The following is a 21,499-nucleotide window of genomic DNA, read 5'->3' as shown; positions in this document are numbered from 1 at the left end:
TCTAATCACTGTTATATACCTGAAACTAATATTGTATATTGACTATAATAGAAAAAATGTAAGTGCCCAGGGTCCACTCACAGATTCTAGAATTCAGTTGAACTAGGGTGAGAGCCACCAGTCTAGTGGAATAAGACTTTCTAATCCAACTTTTATGACCATGGGCTTGTCCTTTTTGGAGGTGAAGGGCCACAGCAGAAACCTCGGGGCCTGCCAGAAGTAGCAAGTCCTGCAGAGGGCAAATCTGGAAGAAGGAGTTTTAGGAGACAGAAAGAGCTGGTGCTAGAATTCCAGGTGCATGCAGGGCAAGGAGCTCGGAGCTAGAGGGGAGGCAAGGCTAGGTCACACTCAGACACCCCTAAAGTGGGCCAGGCAGGAGTCAGGGCATACAGAAACCAGGCAAAACGGGGCTCTGAAGTTTGGGCCAACACTACCTAAAAAGACGAGGCTCAAACAGTCTAGAACATGTATTCCAGTTGGCAACTGCAGGTCACCTAGGAGGTCTGGCTTGACTCAAAGTTCATAGGTCATTTTTCCTGGGATGTGTCCCTCAACACCCCAAACAGTTCAGTGTACCTAACTAGGATGAGGGACAGCCACTGCAGGCAGGCAGTCTTGAGAGGAAGAGGGCTTGAAAATTGGGGAGGAGGAAAAGACATAGGATGGATGAATAGAAAACTCCTTGGGTTAGTAGTAAGGCCGGGAGATATACTTGAAGATGGAATAGGGTCATGAGGGGGCACACCAAGTATGTGTAGAGAGAGGTCTTGCCCTCTCTTTCCTAAGAGGTGGGTAAAGACTCTGTTGAGGGACAGAGGTAAAGAAACTCTGGACAAAAAGGTGCCTGGGTGTCCATCTTCCTGCAAGTTAGGCCAATCCCGAGCCTTGTGGCGCCTGGACGACAGTCTCCACACACTCATTCCAGGCTACAGAGAGCTGAACCTTCCTTGGTGACTAAGATCTCATGCCAGTCGGCAACTCTGCTTTTCTCCATGAGCTCCTCATATGTTGCGCGTGTGAGGTACGCACATGGATTAGAAGTGCAGAGGCTTAACTATGGGAATTCAAGTGCAGTGAGGCTTATAAGAACCGGGTTGACAGTTTTAGAACAATTCTTTCCTTAGAAACTGGGCAGTAGGGGACGGGGGCGGGTGAGCGGGGGTGTGGCAGGAGATGGAGAGGACTGTTTTTTTCCTTTAACTTGGCTGAACAGAGAAGATCCAAATAAACACACATCTTTATTTAAGACCATACTTCCTGGTGTCTATTACCTTTGAACGCTAAGGGGTAAGTTGTGTTAAGTTTCACTTTCCCTGCCTCTATAAAACTTTTCCTAAAAACTGTAGCCCTACACTAATTTGCTCTTCACTGAGTCTTACAGCACAGTGGTTCTCAAATTGAGCATGTATCAGAAGCACCTGGGTGTTGGAGGGTGCATGGGGCACCTCTAGAGTTTAACAAGTCTGGGGTGGGGCCTGAAAATTTGCATTCCTGCGAAGTTCCCAGGTGATACTGATACTGATGGTCTGGGGACCACGCTTTAAGAATTACAGCAAGTAATGCATAATCTCTACCTTACAATTTCATGGTTTATTTGTGTTTTGTCTAAAATTAGTCTGGGATTTTCTGTTTGTCAGTCTGTCTTCCCAGTTAGATCTCAATTTCTTTGGGGCGGAGATTGTGTTTTCGTTTTCCCATACATTAGTTAGCATATCGTTGGACACATAGTAGATGAAATATTATATATTGAGAAGAACTTCAGAGAATTTGGTTTCTTCAAGCAGATCAACTGTGGTTCATTTTAGGAGTCCCACATTTTGAAAAGGAACATCTAATTTTTTCTAATCATTCACATTTGCAGAGAAAAATTTTAATTTGCTTCAGCAATATCCCAATCTCGCAAAAGAAAAGATCCAGTCTTGATTTAGGAAAAAGAGTTCATTCCTTCATCCTTCCAAACAAGGTACAGTACAACTGAATAACAATGCATATTACTGAAAAATACAACTGCATTTTACATTGCTCACTACTCTTTAAATATGTATAATTCAGATATCAAGGAAAAGAACCGCTAATCACATTAACGCAGTACAGAAATCAAAATTAACTTACCACACAAAATAAATTAAAACATTAAATATTAACCTTTTCAGTGCAACATATACAGAAGTCAGAGTAACAAGTTCTAAAAAAAAAAAAAAGCATCAGGCTTGTTATAATAAAGATAATGAAAAGTTTAACGCTTCAGTCACTTATTACACTAGAAAGAGGGGTCACTTTTCAGTACCGTGTGTGTGTGTGTGCTTACCACCAGATCTTTCAGAAAGCCTGGTAAAATCAGGGGCTGCAGAGAACAGGTCTTATGTTAGAACATTAAGAACAAACATAGATGTTTGCCTGTTTCTGTGATGTCCCCTTTGGCCTTGGGCTTTTAAATCATCCCCCGTCCTCACTGAGCAGGTTGGGAGAAGTCAAAATCCAGATCCTACTAAGGGAAAATAAGGGGTCAGGGTCCCCTGAGCAGTGCTGGAGGCTGGCTGACCCATTTCTGCCAAAATTGCCTGGAAAAGCAACCAGCTGCCTGTGTGCACTGAGACAATCTGGCCCTGCGAGACCTGGCTGAAGATGCCACTTTTCTCCATCTGCAGAGAACAATCTCCCAAGAAGTTCTAGAACCACATCTTCTCCTCCCTCGCCAATGTAGGTGGAGGAGTGTCAATCCCACCTCCCTCTCTTTTCTCAGGAAAATAAACTCCGAGGACATTCTGCCCACCTCCTCTGCTACCACACAATGGCAAGCTCACATCTTGCTTTCTCCCATGTGTGTCCAGACGTGTTTTCCAGATCACGATTGGCTGCTGTATATCATTTCATCTAGAAGAAAAAGTTTCCTGCCAGTATGTTTAAAGAAGTCATGGCCTGTAGAACAGTGGGAGAATCCAGGCTCCATAATTAGTGTAAAAGTGCCTCCTCCCTTAAAAAAAGTCTTTTCATTTCTCCTGAGACAGATATTGGAAACAGCTGTGTTCCCTGCTCCCAGATGTGGCTGCCTATCAGGTCAGGTCTTGGGAATGATTCCCTAATCATTACATAACGAACCTGCAGACATGGATTACAAATGCATTTTTAATCTGAAAAGAGGATATTTTTATAGCTAAACAAAGAAGTACCAATGCTATGAAATGGCACAGGAATCCAAAGCTTGTTGGCCATCTGATTTCTAGAAGAGAAATCACCAAAGAAGCAAGGCTGTCATATCCTAGGGCATGGATAAAGGTCCAACCACCCCTGCCTTGACTCCAGCCTCTGCTTCCAACTCTTTTTCAGACCTTCTGGTTTACAGAGAACTGATCCGATAGGCACTTCTAGTGAAGCACACATTTGAGCCTGTTCACTGCATGGTTGTATAGTCACAAGGAAGGGGCACTGGTAACTGTGACTTCCTGGTCCTGAGGACCAGAGCATTCACAGTCACTAAATATGAAGTCCCCACAGGGAACCAAGAAGGCTCCCTCTGCTTCCATCTGCATCTTCTTGCACCTCTGCAAAAGCTCTTGGATGCCTAATGACTGGACACTGATCCTTCTATCTGTTAGGTGAAGAAAGCCCATAAGACTTCTTCACAACAGTTCATATTCTTTAAAGGCAATCAGACGTCAAAGAGTCTCTAAAAGACTGAGGAAAGATTGTCCTAAAGTAAAAATGTGACCTCACGTTAAAAACAATTGACACTACTCCACTTTCATTAATCTGTCTAAATCAGAATCTCAGACTTTCAGGAGAGTCTGATGGGAAAAGCGAATGCAAACTGGGGTCTGTAAACCAGCGTCAATCGGATTGGTCTCTGAGTGAGATGCTGTAGTCGGCTTTAGCCCCACATACCTGTTGCTGTAGGACTGGGCCAAGAAATGTAAACCTAAACCTATTTTCTTTTGTAATTAAAATGTGGGAGCTGTGTCAGTTACATGGTTAGGTGGCCAGCTGGTGAACAGCTCCCATTTCTGCTCTGTGCTTCGGGTATAGCATGAGTCAAAAAAAGTGCCAAAGTTTAAGACATGGGTCGTGTAATTGTCTCAGTCGTAAGAAAGGAAGAGAAAAGTCATTGAAATAGACAGACTGGGGAAGAACTAGGGGAGAATGAAACTACCTGATAGAAATTTCAAGCCAACTTGACATATTTTAAAGGTCGATTTCACAATGCAAGGAGTGCAATGTATGGAAATCTTTAATTTTTTTCCAAATATTAGTGAAGAAAGAGTTCCCTCACATAAAGAGTTCATATATTTCATTATTATTCTGTTTCCAAATTTTAACGATCCTAGGGATGAGCTCCCACTGTCTAGTTGGAGGAAACCAGTCTTTCTCAGCAGCCCGGCCAATGGGTCGGAAAGAGAACAATTCCTCCCTTCTCTGAGGGGAAAGTAAGACCCACATGGTAGAGGTGGTTTCTTAGAGCTTTTGTTAATAAAACCAGCATCCTGAATGAGAAAAAAAAAAAAAAATCACTGGAATATTTCTCCTCATGCTTGAAAATAAATAGGAAAGTTAAGTTTCTCCCTTTGAAAATAAAGCAACAAATAAATGAAGCCACAAAATGGAAACTAAATGACCAGTTCCCCTTTCATGGACGTGGCCCCAAATGCCCATGGCTCTCTGCTAATGCTCTATTTCTAAACAGACTCTTGGAGGGTTCACTAGGGAGTCGATGTTTAATTGCAGAGCAGTGTACTGCGTTTAACCTGTGTAGACGCACACACAGGTACTCTCTTCCTCTCTTCCCTGACAGAGGTGACATCTATGCTGTCAAATTGGCTAACTTTTCCACCAGAATGTATCCAGGGACATTTATCTGCTTTGTCTTAAATGGCACAACCTTTGAACCCCAATTTTTGCTCCCGCCAGCAACTCATCCTCTGCTTCCATCTCTGTACCTCCTGGGTGGCTTTTCCTAAGCCTTAGCTGTCCCAAAGAGGTCATACATTTTTAATCAGTATAATTTTGCAGCTAACAATATGTCCATCATTAATGTAGAAGTCTTAAAGAGCTGTATGCTTTTTACATTGTCTTGAGATTAAAAATAAAACCATCCATCTAATAAATAAATTATCTCCAAGGGTGGTGATGACTTGGGGTCTTCAACATCATGTGTATGTGGAAGACGATGGGCTGGTTGATGGTCTCGTGGACAGAGGACAGACACAGCTCTTTTTAAATGTGGCATCTTCACATAACAATAAGCAGTTACCCTTTCTCCACCTTCTTCCCCAATAAATGGATGAGAAAAAAACCGTAACAACTATAGGAATCTCTGGTTTTGGGCAGGATGCATACTGTTGTGGGGAAATGGCCCATTAAAAAGAAATACAGCCTGGCATCCATGAATGGCAGAAGACAACTATACACATGCTGACTGATGCACACACCTTATCTAGGTAAACAGGAAGTCCACCCTTTGCAGTTCTTTGTTGACTTGTTGACCAGTCTTTAAATTGTGGTCTACTGATTTTTCTAGGTTACACTGAATAACCCCAAGCAGACAGAGTTCTTGACAGAGTTTCGAAGGAAGGCCCACCAAAGACAGAAAGGCTGCACAGGTGATCGCAGGCAGAGTGGAAAGGTCTGCCAGCACACCCCGGGCATCTCTTGTTGGGCCATCCTGAAGAAGTCCTTTCTTCATCAGGGCTGCTGCAGTCCACCTGGCCGAACTCCTCTGGGCTCTTCAAACCACTGAAAGGAAGAAAAAACAGATTAAGCTCTGTGGGTCGGACCCCAGCTATGCTTGAGACAGAAACTTGGAGATGCATCAGCCAATGTCACTGGGTTCTCTCGGCCAGTCAAGCCTGAGTACAAATTCTGCCGCTTCAGCTTCAGGGGCAGCAGCATCTGAAACGATGCTTTCAACGCCCAAGGAAAGGCTGACCAAAAGTGAAAGGAGTTGTGGCAGAAGAGAATGGGGGTGCATTCTGTTGTGTGGGCCTCAATTCAACTGGAGGTGATTCAACCCAGCCTGTGGCCAGTTCCCCCAGAAGCTGTGGTTTAGCGGGCAGCTAAAGCTGGTGTAGGGCTCTGGTGGCAGAATGACTTCCTCTATGGTCAGACAAGAAGGGATCCATTGTTTCTCAATGGGTGGGGCTCTGGGGGCATCCTCTGTGGCTGCTGTGGTGAGGCAGCTTGGACCATGTTCTCAGCAGCTCCCGAGCCCAGTCAGCCTGGACATCTTCCTATCCTGGCCCCTCCCAGGGTCCCTCTGGAGTTGGGGAGGTATGTGTCATCTCAGCCTCAGTGGTTTTTTTCTGGAAGGCCAGACCCATTCCCAGGTTCAAAGCTAAAGTCCTTTCTGATGTGGGTAGAGAAAAAGTAACATTAAGAAACTTACTCTACCCTGAATTACTCTGTTGCAGTGCAGACAAATGGTACAAAAATCTACTATAAATTTTCTTAAAAGGTTTAAACAATTTTTTAATTGGTGCTAAAAGACAAAATAAAAATATTTACCTTCATTATTAGCTCAAAAGATGTCCCCCAGAGGTAGTAGAAGAGATGTAAGTGGGGCCTTTAGTTTAAAGGCCTTGATTCTCATCCTAGCTCCCCTACGGACTCGTGGTGGGACCCATGCAGGCCTTTAGTGGGCTCAGTTTACCCACATCACCCAAGGCGATTATGAGGATGAATGGATTAGCATCCTCCCAAGTCAAAAGAATTGCCCATGCACAAATACTATGGTCCTTGAAGAACAAATAAATGGTGCTTCTGGGCCTTCAGTTCCCTCCAAGTCAGATACCACGATGTTTAATGACCACATTAGTGTTCCAACTTCCTGGCTGCTTTTCTTCCTACCCTCTCCAGGAAACCTTGAGCTTCTGAAATGCCAAGTGTTTACCAGAGAAGGACACCTCTGGGTGGATCAGCCTGTGGTGACTGTCTCCTGACCCAGTACTTCTTGGAAAGGAACTTCTATGATGGGCTTTCTTGGTCAAAATAGTATTCCAGAAAAACTGTTGATGCGAGACTTTCAGAGCTTGTCTGGATAAAGGAGCAATTTGGCTCCATGATGCTCAGATGAAGGTTCCTGAGATATGGGCTTGACTCTACATCTGGATATCCAATCTTTGTGGATGTTGAAAAATATTCATGAAATGATAGTAAACAATGACAGTTGCAGGATTTAAGTTTAAAGACTCCTTAGAGACCTTCTATAGGCCAAAACCCTTATTTCATGGATGGAAAAAGGTAGGTGACTTCTCAAGGGAAAGAAAATGAACATCTATTGTATGTCTACAATTAGTGATATACTATACTAGGTACTCTGTCAGTACTTACTCAATTTGCACAATGTCTTTTTAATAAGAAAACTGTGGCTCAGAGAGGCTAAGTAACTTGTTAAAAGTCACAGTCACCAGGAAGAATAAAAGAGCTCCCTTTTGAGTAAAACATACCTTAGAATAAACTAAACCTGATTTGGTGTGATAAATATCTTCTTCCTTTTCTCCCTTCTTTCTGCTTCCAAGAACTTCTGCTCTGACCTGGAGAGGGTGGTCATTTTCTCTACTCAATGTTATCTCCCAAGTGTAAAAGGCCCCTACTCGATGCAGCCCCTTACCTGTTTCTGAGTGGCAGCAAGCAGTCCTTCCTTTCAGGAGGGCACTGGGCTTCTCGTGCCGGCAGATGAGTGCCCGGCACCACTCACAGTGTTTTCGGACCTGGCAGCAACTGCAAAGACAGAGAACATGGTCTAGGCAGGAGCCTGGCAGGAGCACCCAGCTGGTGCAGCATCCTCCTGAGGGGCCTGTAGGGGCAGCTCTGGGCTCTAAACTGGCCTTCCCGTGGGGCCCTTCAGCAGGACAGACACTGCAGGGAACTGAGGGCCTTACTGAGTGGTGGTCTTTAAAGCAAATGCTGGCCAACAACAAAAGAACCAGCTGGCCACTTCAAAGTACCAGCCCCATTTATGGTGCTCTGTTCAGGGCACCCTGGCTCCACCTTTCCTGGATGTCAGAGGGGCCTGGTCACCCACCCAGCTGCTTGCTCCATAAAGCAGCAGTTGGGCAACTGCATAAGTGTAGTAATAGTCTCAGAACTGCTGTCAGGACCTCAGGCTGGTAGGGCTGTGAGGGCTTGGGAGGGGGGTCTTCCATGAGGCACTGCTAGCAACAAAGTAGGGAACGTGGATAGGCTGAACTGACCCATGGAGAGGACGAGAGAATGAGTCATGGATCTCAGTGGCTTTGAATCCTTTCCCAAGGACTGACTAGCATTCTCTAGTTGCAGCAAATCCAACCTCCTGGTAAGCGTGTGTTACCCAGGGTCCTGAAGCATTCAAGTTATGAACATTCCTGCCTCCCTCTATGGGCAGGAAAGAAGAGTTTACAGAGTTAGCATGGAAAAGAGAACCAGAGAACTCAAAAGAAGGTCAGAGAAGGAAGCACTGAGTTGTCATTCATTACCTAGAGACACTGATGTTTTTCTTGGGATGCCGTGGGAGACTATTTCTACTCCTTCCAACCTTAATGGATATGCAATCTATGCATCTGCTGACTGGGGCCAGGAGGGTCTCCTGGCTGACATGAGCCCGAGAACAGATGAGGAAACAAGCTTGTTGCTGGACTTCCTTCCCTCTTGGTGTCTGGTGGCAATTCACGATCCCCATCCCAACCCTGGAAAGGTTCCCAGGGCCCCTGAGTCTTTGGGCAGCAGAGCTGAGGAGGGGCCTTGCAACATTTCTGCTCAACTTGCTTTTGCCATGGGTGGCCATAGCAGCCTGCCTGGCAAGAGTACCTGCTGAGTTGTGCAGTCCAGGTTGGGCCTAGCTCATCCCATGCTGGAGGGATCTAGAGGCCTTGATTCCAGATCTGTCAGTGACTGCTGTCTGCCGTCAGTTAGCCAGGTGGACTTGCCTCAGCCATGTCTCAACTGTGAGCATCCAAAGGGCTGTGGGATCAAGGCCTCTGGATCTCTCTGGCATGAGATCAGTTGGTCCCAACCAACTCTGCAACTGAGGGGGGTCACCTGCCCAGGCAACCAGCAGCCTAGTGGGGATGAGGGCTTAGTCTTTGGCTCAGATTCTGAATTTGGTATCTGGCAAGGATGGGCTAGGTCAGAGGGGAGGTGGGGCTGGTTGCCTCCCTGGGAATAAAAGAGGTTGTCCAGGTAGCCTCATTTGTTCTAGTTTCCAGAGAATCTGGTGAAAATTAGCTTTTAAGTCTATCTGGGGAGGCCCATGTGGGCACCTGGTCTTGTTCCTAAGGCTCTAGGACCCTCTTAGCCATAGAAATAGGACTATGGAAGTGATGGGCAAGCACAGAATGCTAGCCAGACATGAAAATTGAAGCCAGTGGTCCATTAGGCTGCCACTGTCTCCCCAGGGAAGGTCTTCATGAATCTGAGCTCTGCCCCAGCCTGAACTAGGGCTGCTTGTTCAATACCTGCAAACATGTCTTCCCAAAACACAAGGGAGTGGAACAGATACTGCTTGGAGAGGAAAGGCCAGCCCCGTTCAGACCCATCTCTCCCCACTTAAAGCTGGCTGTTCCAGGAGAAGGACATGAGCAGGTTGTGGCTACTGTCAACAGAGACTCTTATTAATCTGTCCAAAATCCTAGGGTTAAAGTCTGGTTTCCTGCATTAACACGCAGCTGTTTACTCTAGCCTTTGCCAGAATGACCCATCCACTTACTATCTCCACCATGAGTTAATCCACTAAACTCCAGGCTGCCTTTAGCTGTTCTGTGAATTCCTTGGGCATATCTAATTAGGTATACATTTCTCTGAGGCCTTGCTCTGTGACTTAGACATCTCCAGGTATTTCCAGGGAATGAATCTGGCTAGATGCTTGGAATGCATCCCTGGGGTTTCTCCCTTTGCAGAGCAGTCTAGTTGGAAGATATGTGCAAGCAAACGAGGCTAAGAAACATCCAAAAACAGTCCCTGTTGGTCTGGGCTCAGGAAGGCTTCCTGGAAGATGCAAAGCATAAACTGAATTTTGGGGGATGAGGAGGGCAGAGAAGTGAAGAAAGAGGAAGGGTTGTCATTAGCCTGTCATAATAGCAACAGTGGCCTTCTATGTGGCTTTAAGATTTGCAAAATGCCTTCTGCAGAGAGAAAGCACTTCTGTTCTCACCCAAAGGAGCCTGGGAGCTCTTTCCAGTTTACTCTGGAGCACCCATATGTCCCCATCATGAAAAAATGAAAGCTCCAACCCAACAATGGGGAGGGAGAGAGAGTCTTTGTTCTACACTGGCTCCCAGCAGGGCATAGACTCACTGCTGGGACCCTCCCAGGGTGTGTGACCTCTCACAGCTCGGCTGTCACTGAAGTTCCTCTTGGCTTAGCTGACACCAGTCGGGCATCATCGCAATAGTGCTGAGGTGGCCTTGTTAGCTGGGCAAGCTGCAGATGTCCCTGGGAGGGCAGGGGGTGGGAGACCCGACTTAGGAGTGGCAAATACTCACTGAATCAGTACACACGTGATGATGAGGCCAGCCAGGGCCACAATGGAGACCACCACTAAGGCAGTGATGGCCTGCTTCTTCTGGCTGGAGGCCACCACAGCCAGGAGGTCCGCGTGCTCACAGCGCGCTCCGACGTACCCAGAATGGCAGCTGGAAAAGAAAGGGACATCAGCACAGTCTTCTGGCAGAAGGTCTTGTTCCCACAACTCCCCAGGGAAGGCTGGGCTGCAGGAAGCCAAAGCCCTAGCGAAAGCCCAAAGGGACCCCTCCAAGTCAGTAAAATCACTCCCACTTCCATGCACAGGCACCTCTTGCTGAGAGAATGAAGGATAACTAATCAGCTTTATCACGTGTGGATGCAAGGTGCTGTAGAAGCACTTCATTATTATTGTTACTGAGCCAGCTCTTGGGGAAATAAAGGAGGCAGCAAATGTGTTTATGACACCGAATTCATTTATCATAAAAATCCAGGTTATTTTAAAACCAAATGTGTGTATTCAGAGTTTCCAATGATAAACTTATGAGAAAACACATTAAACCAGCAGGAGATAGGCTGTGGCTTGCTTTTTTATCTTCTTCAAGTTTAATTAGTTCTATAAGCATTTACCTGGTGGCTCAGCACATGGGGCATGTACTGCAGTGGGGTCCAGCACCACTAACTGGTAATTATAGGACCTGAGAAGCCCCTGAGCTCCTGTGAACCCTAGTCCTCATTTCTAACAATACCTGGCCTCCCTCCACCAGAGGATTAGTAAGGGCTGAAAGAGGTCATGTCCGTGAGCTGCGTGTAGCCTTTAAAGGGCAATGCCAATATGAGCTGCTGTTGTTACTGATGTTGCTACTATTCAGAAGCGCGTTGGCATCAATCGTTTCAGTAACAGCCATCTATGTGCTGAAGCTGAAGGCTGATGTGACTTCTTCCATCTCACTCCAGCCCCGACTCCATTCTGAGGCAGGCATAAGTGGTTCTCACATGACTCCCTAGGACATGTTCTAGCCATAAGGAAGTGATGCCCATTTTCTGATGCAGGCATTTCCCACCCCCTTTGTTTGGGGTGACTTTAATTGTGACGAAAATGTTTGATCATCACTGCCTTCTCAGGTGGGGAAACTTCCTCCCCACAGGGGGCTTCCCATAGGAGCAGCCTTGCCCCAAACATCACTTACTGTGGTTAAAGTTTTGTTCTGCCCCCACACCCCCAGACATGGCAATGATAGCCAAACTTTTTTTTTTTTTTTAAAGAATCTACCTTTTGATGAAGTAGCCAGCCTGTCACATTCACTTTTACATTAAAAGGCCTTTGAGGAACAAGGAAAAATGAAAGGGATTAAGAGTCCTGGTGTGCCTTCTATGTGCCAGAGCAGCCCCAGGGCATTGCATTTGTGGTTCCCCTAAACCTCTGCTCCTGAGCAGCCAGACCCCAGATGCCAGCAGGGTACTTGGAGCCACAGGGTAAATGCAGCAATCCTTGAATAACGGAATGCAATACCGTTGTTGTTTCGTTATAATGCTGTTTCATTATAATCTTGTTTTGTTAAAATGTTTCATTATAATGTTGATGAGATGCTATAGGAACAGTAACTCTTGCTTATACCAATTAGCCTATGGTAAAACTGGTTCCCTTTTAAGTAATTTTGTGTAAATTCCCAGAGCCTATCTATGAAGACGTTAAGTGAGGATTTACTATACAGTATATTCTCCTGGAGCATAAGTCTTGCTCAATGTTAACAAATATTTAATCGTTTTAATGTTAAAGGAACAGGTACCACATGGGTTTAAGATTTATGGCAAACAGATACTGAAAAAACTTCTGCTTAATGCTACAACCTAGGATATCAGAGCATACAAGCTTCTGTCTTTAACACCACTTAATGGAAAAGTCTTTCACTGGCGTACTTTATCCCAAAGCAGTTGTTATGTACTTCATACAAAGATATTTTTTAGTTTGAATTCAGGCACCTGCTTTTCTGTTAAGAGCTATTTTATATTTAGCATATCTTTTCTCATTTAATCCTTGCACAGAAAAATCAAGTCATTTGGCTGCCAGGGAAGAGAGAGAAATTCATACCCAGGACTGCTGACCCCAGGGTCTGGGTTCTCGCTCACACTCCAGGCTGCTTCCCTTGCACACTCAATGAGTTGGAATAAGAATGTTATACACGTTAGGCTCTTGATCAAATCTAGCTTTTGGTTCAGCCACCGATCTTGATAGGGTAAAAGAGGTTTGAGGTTTTAGGTTCGATTAGAGTGCAAAGAGTTTGCAGGGCTTGGTAAGTAAGGAAGCTGAAGGTCAACTAGGATGAAAAATGCCATGCAGGGTCCTCTACAGACCTGAGGGGAAGAGAGCAGGCCCCAGACAGAGGAGAAATAGAGCAAAAGAGGAGGGATCTCTGGCAAGAAGACTCTTCTTGAAAAAGGATCTGGACCACAGAATTCTGAATAAGGACCCTGGCTCTCACAGACTTGGGCTGGGATGGAGAAGACTGAGGGGCTATGGGACAGGGGCAGATTTTGTTTTTGTTTGGTTTTAATAACAAAATTATGTGAAGGCAAGGGTCAAGAACCAGCTGACCCTGTAGGTTGAAAACCCACCCCTTCCCACTAGGTGGAAGCTGTCAGTGGACGGGACTAGAGTTTGAGAGGCAATAAGCAGCAGGCGTAGGTGACTCATAAATCTAAGCCGTTGGTGTCTGAAGAAAATTCTGCAGACGGTTACTTCTCCAGCAATGCTCAAAGTTTTGACCTTGCACCCAAATGGCTCCCACTTGAGTTTTGGGCTTTCTCTATTTGGTATCTGACACCCTCTCTCTGCAGGGCCCTAACCCACCCCCTCCACTTTATCACCCATCACCAAGGTTCCAGTTAACCCAAGCTGTCTCCCCTCTCCACTAGCCCAATGTCAAATAAATTCATGCCCAGCATACAGGCACTCAGAACACACTTGCCTAATGAATAAATGACTACCCTTTACTTGACCATCTCAACTCCTGTTACCTTCTCTGCCTAGAATATTATTCCTCACTCTCCTCCTCAGACTCCATCTCAAAGACCATATTCTATAAAAATGTGTAAGTTACAGACCCACTCATTGGCCCCGTCGTCCATCTACTCGGTGTTCTATAGCTCTTTCCATGGATCTCCCCAAACTCTCTTCCTCCTCTGAACGTCTTCAGGACTATGCCCACCTCTCTGACTGCCCTTGCACCAGGCTCACTGTAGGTCAGCCTCCATGCTCCTGTGGGCAAGACCTATCTCTACAAAAACTGGTGAGCCACTGAGCAGAGTAGGCTGGGGAGCCTGGGCTTTGAGGTGAAGTGTTAGATTTCTAACCAGGAGCTGCAGCTGAGCCAACTAGACTTCTTGTAGACAGTGTTAGTGCTGCTGCCTCCTGGAGAAGGGTAGTGTGATGAGGATTTACACAAATATTTGTGAAAGGGCCAGGTTATAGGAGGGTGAGCTTGAAATGTTCCCACTCTAACCTGCAGGCCCTGGGAGAGACAGATTCTGACACCTCCATAGCCACTTGGTTCTGAAAACCCTAAGAATTAACAAATCAATGCTGGGACTCTGAGAAATCCTATTTAAATAAAAGAGTGGCAGCCAGGTGCTAATTACAGCACCTACTATTTATGGAAGGCACTGTGCTAAACTCCTACATGAGTTACCTCTTTTAATCCCAACAATCACAGTGCATGTGAGGTCAGGGCTGTTTTTACCTTGTCTTACAGATTAGGAAATGGGAGCTTCTAGAGGTTTAAATACTAATGCTCTCAACCATGAAGGTTACCTTTCTGGGGTAATGCAAACTGGTTTGGGTGATACTCTGGGACAGCGATTCAATGACAAACTCACAAACCTCATAGCAAAAAGAAAGACGGGCTGCTTTGCTGACTGCCCCATCAAGAGATCGCCCTGCTATGGGTGTGGCAGGTGGCAAAGATGCCCCAGTGCTGTCTTAATTCACTGAGAAAGATAACCTCCTGGGCTGGGTCACAATCTGCTGACTTTCCACGTTCTTCCTATTAGAGGAACATTCCCCATTTGTGTGCACTGGGTCCTTCACAACCAGCCCAGCCTCAGAACTGCCCCCGGTAGCAGTCAAGTCTTCGTGTTAAGAAGAATGCCTCTGTCACCTTAGTGTCACAGCTGAAAATACAGCTGACCTTTGAACAATGTGGGTTTGAACTATGCGGGTCCACTTACATTTGAATTTTTTTCAATAAATACCTGTATTTTTTTGATCCCTGGTTGGGAGTCCACAGATGTGGAGGGCTGACCATAGGCACTGATATATGGCATTTTATATGGGGCTTGAGCATCTACAGGACTTTGTATCTTCAAGGGGTCCTGGAACGCACCCCCTGTGGATACCAAGAGGCAACTACACGTTTGGGGAATCAAAAGTTATAATTGGATTTTGGACTCTTGGAGTTTGGGCGTTGGTGCCTCTACCCCCCACATTGATCAAGGGTCAGCTGTACTCAAATCTTAGTCATACTGAATTAGGGAGCCCAACATATTTCTGAATGGAAACTTTCCCAGTGAGGCTCAGGAGGCACCTGGGCTGCTGCCTAATAGGTGAGATCCAGGTCATGCCCTAGATGAGCTCCGAGAACAGGGAATCTTAGTCCCAAGCAGCCTAGCTGCAGCTGCGAGGCAGGACAGCTTGTGGTCCAGGTGCTCGGGCTTTCTCCCAAGACCACCCAGATCAAAATCACTCTGAAAATGAGGACTGGGTGTTTTAAAGAAAAGGCCAAAGGGAATTCTCATGAAGGCAAAGTTGACAGCCACCATGTAGGGTTTACTAGTGATATCAACTCTGGCTGCCTATTGGAATTGCCTAGGAAGATAGAAAAGAAATTCTGATACCCAGGTCACACCCTAGACCGACTAAATCAGAATCTCTGGGCGTTAGACCTGAGCATTAGTATTTTTAAAAATCCCAGATGATTCTACTGGGAAGCCAGAATTAAGAAGCACAATTTGGACTTTCTTGCCTTGGGGTGTAGGGAGATCCTTTCTCCACCCCAATCATTGATAATAATGGAGATGTGTCCCAGTTGCTTCTCATGATACGGGAAAAAGAAACTTTGATACTTTCTTTTTAACATCCCAAGCTTCTACTAATATTAGACTTAATTATGCTGATTATTTTAGGTATAAGTTACACAAGAAAGGGAAGAGTCACCTCACCTGGTCACAAGTGAATTGCACTTGGCTCAGCTGCCGTCTTCTCCTTTACCTCAGGTAGGCACTGGTTCCCACCTGGCTGCACATTAGAATTACCTGGGAAGCTTTGGAAAATGCCAGGGTCAAGGTCATACCCTGGGAGACGACGATCTCATTTCTCTGGGCACCTAGGTAATTCTAATGTGCAGTCAGGCCTGAGATCCACAAAGGCAGAACTATCATTTAAGTGCACAAAATCAAGGGCCGACAATTCAAAATCCCCCACTTCTCCTTTTCCTTTCTCCTCCTTTTCTCCTTCCCATTCTCTTTCTGGGCATTTCCCAGGTGGTGGCTGTAAAATGTGCCCCCTCATATCAAAGGCAAGAGAAACAGAAGACGTTGCACCCTGTTTAAGAAAGAAATCTGAACAAAATAGGAGTTATTTTATCTATCACAAAGGGGAATGGGAAATATATAAGACTGAACTTTCAAAAAATATCATTCGACCATTCAATTTCATCTGTCTAGAAAGGGTTTTGCCAAACATGAGGTTCTGGAATGCTGTTTTGTCTTCATGATGCTGAATATGAGGCTCTGGAATCACATTCAGGCTATTTTCCCAAAATATGAACCAAAAGGAAAGATGTGCCTAAGAAAGAAAATGTAGCACAGGAGCCTGAGGAGGAGGTCTGACCTGCAAAAGGAGCCATCCTGGCTGGAGATAAAAGGCCATATGCTCTAGCCAGGGGGGGTCCCTGAGGCCTTTTCATTTTTGTTACTGATTAAATCTGGAGGTTGCTTTGGTGCTTTTCTTAGGAGCAAACTTTGTGGCTGTAGGTATGTTTTAAGAAGAATTAAATGATCTATGATAACGCCTTTTGCTTCAAGGTCTAGTCCTGCCCAGTTGCTCAGTTTTCCCTTAAGTCCCTTTTGAACCTGGCTTTTAGCAACATTTTTAAATTTTAAAAAAATATAATAATGTATGTAGAACTGTGTTTTTAAAAAATTTTTTTTAAGAAAAAATTTTACCAACTAGAAAAGGAATGTTTCTAAGCAAATCGTAAAGTACACAAATTATAATAAACAGAAAAAAAAAAAAAGAAAGCCACATTGTTGCGTACCCTACCTCCTCAAATGGCAGTCTGATTGATGTTTCCTTCCACACTATTTCTAGTTTTTAACATAGTTAAGATATGGGGTTTCCCCCCACAATTTTATATGAATTTCTCATTTAACATCTCTTTGCCATTTTACTATGTCATTAGAAAACTTTGCGAAAGCCGTTTAAAATGGTTGTACATGGTTTGTTTCACCGAACCCTTACCATTTCGGCTGATCTAATTTTGAGATAATGCTAGGTGATTATCTTTGTGTGCACATCTGTTTGCATTTGAGATTATTTCTCAGAATAGGATCCCACAAGTGGGCACGATATGGTACAGACTTTGGAGCCAAACTGGCACGGGTTCAAATCTCATTCCTCGCTTAATGTCTGTGTGACTTTGAGCAAATTACTTAACCACTCTGTGCCACTGATTCTGCAACTTTAAAACGTGATGGTAATAAAACTTAGCTCACAGAGTTGTTATGAATCCTAAATGTGTTAATATCTTGTGATGTGCCTGACACAAAGGAAGTGCTAAAAATGTAAATAAAAGGATGGGGGCATTCTTAAGGCTCTAGAGAGACACTGTCTTCATAAACAATGATGTACTCTCCGGCAGGAGGTTAATGCTCTGATTTTTAGCCAAGTCTTTTGGCATAGGTCCCAAAATAAAGGTTTTAATATAGGGGCCAAGGACCAAGTTGACCAACGGCCAAGGGCCTTGATTTTAGAAATATGTTTCTACCAACTTGCCTTTAATATGGAGAAAACTCACAGGGCTGGGGTAGGAGTGGGCCCCTGAGCCCAAGGACACCTGTATTGGACTCACCTATTCTTGGCCTCTTAAGAATTGAATTTGCCAAGTCCTATAGCCTCTCTGCTCCTGGGGCTGGGGGAGGAGTGGGCTGAATGGAGTCAGGGCTTCCTTTGCAGCTCTCATCCGGAGACTTATGGGAGTCCCAGGTTCCACGGTCTACCAGACTTCCACTGCTTCTTTCAGCAGAACCTTACCGGTCCTTCAGCCATGGTGATGGTAACAATGAGCTGATCACAATGGGGACAGTGCTGATGACAACTGCTCTTACTCTCTGTTGGGAACTGGGCTTGAATGTCCTCCAGTGCTGTCTAATAGAACTTTGTGATGATGGAAATTGTTTATATTTATGCTGTCTAATACAGAAGCCACGAGCCACTTAGAGGTATTGTGTATTTGAAATATAGTAGTGAGACCGAGAAACTGAATTTTAATGAATTAAATGAATTAATTTAGATAGCCCTGCCTGTCTGGTAGCTCTCGTCTTGAACAGCAACAGCTCTACATGCGTTATGGTCCCTGGGTCCTCATTACAATCCTACGAAGTACTAGCATCCCCATTTTATACACAAAGAAACTGAGGCTTAACGGGGCTAAGTCACCTGTCGATGAAAAGACTCAGGTCCGTCTGACCTCCAGATCTGTGCCTTTTACTGCTGCATTATCCTGCCTAGTATGTGACCCTCAGTATCTGCTTCTCGTGGGGGAAGAGAGAAAGGGAATGAGGACATGTACTTTCTCCAGACATGTGGATGGTGGTGATGTCATAACTTCTTAACCCCGGGGCCCTACCACCTGCTGGTTGTTGAGGTGAGAGTAGACCTACATTAAGTAGCTCAAGCTCCAACAAGCAAACCTGTCTATCCTAATCTCTTGGGAGGTGTGTCGCTGGTCATGCAGGCAGCCCGCCGGCACACCGACAGCGGTCCCTTCTCTCTGATTTGACTCTGTTCAGACCTCATCGGAATGTCCTGTGGCCAGGGCCATGTGGAATGTTTTCCTTGGCTGGCAGTAATTTGTTTTCACACTTTGCTGTGGGAAAGTTAAGTCAGGGAGTTCAGTCACGGAGGAGCATTTTGGACAGGTGAGAAACTTCAAACTAGTTGCCACTGGCTGCCAACACTGGAACCCTTAAAACTTGTTGCTTGGGTGGCTTTCTTCAACTGTTTTCTTTTGTTTGAAGGCTTCTGCAGGCAGCAGACCAATAATGTGGAATCTGCCTCGGGGAAAACATGGTGTGTGAGTCCTAAGCTTGCATCTCTATGGCTTTACTGTCTTTGGAAATTCTTTTCCCATTTGTTTCCTCGTATAGCTGAGTACTAGCAGGGTTTTATTGAAGGGAGATGTAAAATACAAGTTAGGGTTCGTCTGTGGCATAAATGTTTAAGGACAGTTTTTACTACCTTTGCCTATCTGACTAGTTACCTGTTTTGACTTTTTTTCTTGACCTCATGTTTTAGTGTGAGATGTCATTTCAGGTTTTCTGGGAATCTAAAGACTATTGTTCTTATGGAGAATAAAGCTTAAAGATAACAGTATTTTAGAAAGAGCTCTCCTTTTTGATACTATAATCTAGGGTCACTGTGGGGCTTCTTTATGAGGCTGTGACAGACAAGGCCTTACCTCAGCGATGTCAGTTTTATTGGCCAGAATGTTTGTGTCAGCTCCCCAAAGCTGGGCGGGTCTTAAAAGCGGGGACAGAATGTTCTGCTTTCTTTGCACAGACTTTCTGGTCTAGTAGGAATTAATTAGAACGTTTTTCTAGGTACTATAAATACAGCAGGTATAAGGTATGGTCCTTATAAGCTCATGGAGCAGCAGACGTGAGCAAAGTGGGCTGGTGTAAGCAGAACAGAGGAGGCAGCGGGATGACTGGGGACCAATATTGGCTTCAGTGTCGGAGAGCAGTGGGGAGAGGTGAAAACTGGAGCGGGCACGCTCTGTGTTCAAGAGAAGGTGGGCCTCTGCGTGGAGATGTGAAACCTGACGTCCAAAATGCTGACAACTAATTTACCACCCAAGAACAATGTGGATTTTCATTTACCACCACACAAAACATGTCTGTGGGCTGAATGCCACCAAGATCCAGTGGGGGAAATAGAGGGACAGAGGTGGTAATTGCTTGCATGGCCGTGCTTCCCCACAGATGATCGGCTTTTCTAAACTGTAAAACTGTCTTGACTATGTCCATAGATCCTGGACTGGCCTCACAGGAAGGACTCCTTAGAGTCTTTGGTTAGGGCAGTGAGCTTGGGAATGATCCTGATCTTCTCTGGAGGAAGGTTTACCTCCAGGGGAAAGCTGCCAATACCTTCCCTGGAAACCAAAGAGCTTAGTGATTTGAGATGAACTTTGTGAGGTTGAAGTAGCGTGCTCTCTGGGGCAGTAGCTGAGAATGGATTTTGGGGTTGGAATTGATTGGACTGAATCCCTGCTCTTCCATTTACTAGCTCTGGGACTCTGGACAAGTTGCTTAACTTCTCTGAGCTGGCTTCGTTTTCTCATTTACATAATAAGGGCGAGAATCCCTCCTTGAGAGGGGAGGTGGAGCTGTGAGGACTCTGAGCCACATTATGTGGGGTGTTGGGGGCTGTGCCTGGCACATAGCGACAGCTTTTACTGAGAGATTATTTCTAATAGTAATATTTATTATGTGAATGGCGGCGAGATCACCAGTTATCCTGATTATAGAAATGTAACGATGTGTATATGTGATGGTCAAGTGTCTCTGTGAGCCAAGAGCAGAGCTTGGGATCCCAGCTGACAAAGCTCCCCCCAGCGACGGGGGGACTCGGCCACTGATGAGGTTATTGCTTTGGCTCATCTGCTGACCCAGGCTGGAGAAAGCTGAATGCCAGCTCTCAGAAAGTTCACACCAGTCCCTGATCTGGTGGGGAAGTCCCCTGAGGAGAAAAAAGTGAGCTTTGGACACAGTTTATCGGAACTCGGCAAAGACTTGTCATCTCTCTTCAAAGAGCACGGCTAGCGGCAGCCTTCTGAAGTCTCAGCCCTGGACACTGCTGGAGGGAAGACTGCCTTCTGCCTGCTGTACTGGGAGCTTTCCTGATATCTGGGCTGAGGCAATACTTCCATCAGGGCCAGTGTTTTTCTACAATGACCCAGCTACTAGCAAAAACAACCCATCAGTCCCCCAGGGGCCCCTATGTGTGTTTTAACAAGAATGATAATCATGAATAATGACTATTATCATTGTGCTTTGTATTTATGAGGTGAAGAGTGCTCTTAGCTCTGCAGACACGACCTGGGACCTTCACACAGTCCTTCCCCAAGGAGGAAGGTGGCCAGTGTGCCTCTCCAATTGAGGCTCGGAGGTGCCACAAGGGGCCTGCTCAGGCTCACACAGCCACACCTCAGGAAGAAGAAAGCCCTACTCACTACTGCCTCTGCCGGAGGGCCTCTTGGTCCCCAGTCTCTCCTGGGCTCCAGCCTTCGATTTCCTTGAGCATTATGGTTAACGTCTCAGTTGCAGGAGCCAGTCTGGATTTGAATGTAAACTCTGCTATGTAACCTGGGCACGACCTCTCTGTGCCTACTTCATGGGGTCATTTTGAGGATTATGAGTTAACATATGGACCGCGCTTTGAGCGGTGACTAACATGAAACAAAAGCTCAATAAATGCTAGTTTTTATTAATGGCGTTACTTACTGGTACTATTAGGTTGGACTACATGAAGTTGCTGACTTTCAAGCATTTTTGACCCAAAGAATGGCAACTTCATATAGATGGGTGGTTCTTAGTGGGGGAAGGGGGTGATTCTGCCACACCCCATGGGACATCTGGCAATGTCTGGAGACATTTTATTATGACTGTGGGTGGTAGTGCTACTGGCATCTGGTGGGTTGAGGCCAGGGGTGCTGCTAACACCCTTCAGAGCACAGGACGGCTCCAACAACAAAGAATTATCTAGCCCCAAATGTCAATAGTGCCAGTGTTAAGTATA

The 21,499-nt window shown here is 45.5% G+C and overlaps 1 protein-coding gene across 3 annotated transcripts in view; it reads right to left on the bottom strand.

The window, feature by feature from the left end:
* Positions 1–1,919: 1,919 nt before the first annotated feature.
* TGFA (transforming growth factor alpha) overlaps positions 1,920–21,499 on the bottom strand; it is a 96,117-nt gene continuing 76,537 nt past the window's right edge. For all 3 annotated transcript variants that reach the window (XM_011365561.2, XM_023533839.1, XM_011365562.2), the window contains 3 exons: positions 10,449–10,598; positions 7,601–7,710; positions 1,920–5,727 (listed from right to left, as the gene is read on the bottom strand). In XM_011365561.2, coding sequence (XP_011363863.1) covers positions 5,720–5,727; positions 7,601–7,710; positions 10,449–10,598 — 268 coding nt within the window. In that variant the 3' untranslated portion in view covers positions 1,920–5,719. The remainder of the gene's footprint in view (positions 5,728–7,600; positions 7,711–10,448; positions 10,599–21,499) is intronic.

Source organism: Pteropus vampyrus, unplaced genomic scaffold, assembly GCF_000151845.1.
Source record: "Pteropus vampyrus isolate Shadow unplaced genomic scaffold, Pvam_2.0 Scaffold113, whole genome shotgun sequence".
NCBI classification, from domain to species: Eukaryota; Metazoa; Chordata; class Mammalia; order Chiroptera; family Pteropodidae; genus Pteropus; species Pteropus vampyrus.
Note: the sequence above shows the minus strand (reverse complement) of the source record. Positions and strands in the feature narration are given on the sequence as shown.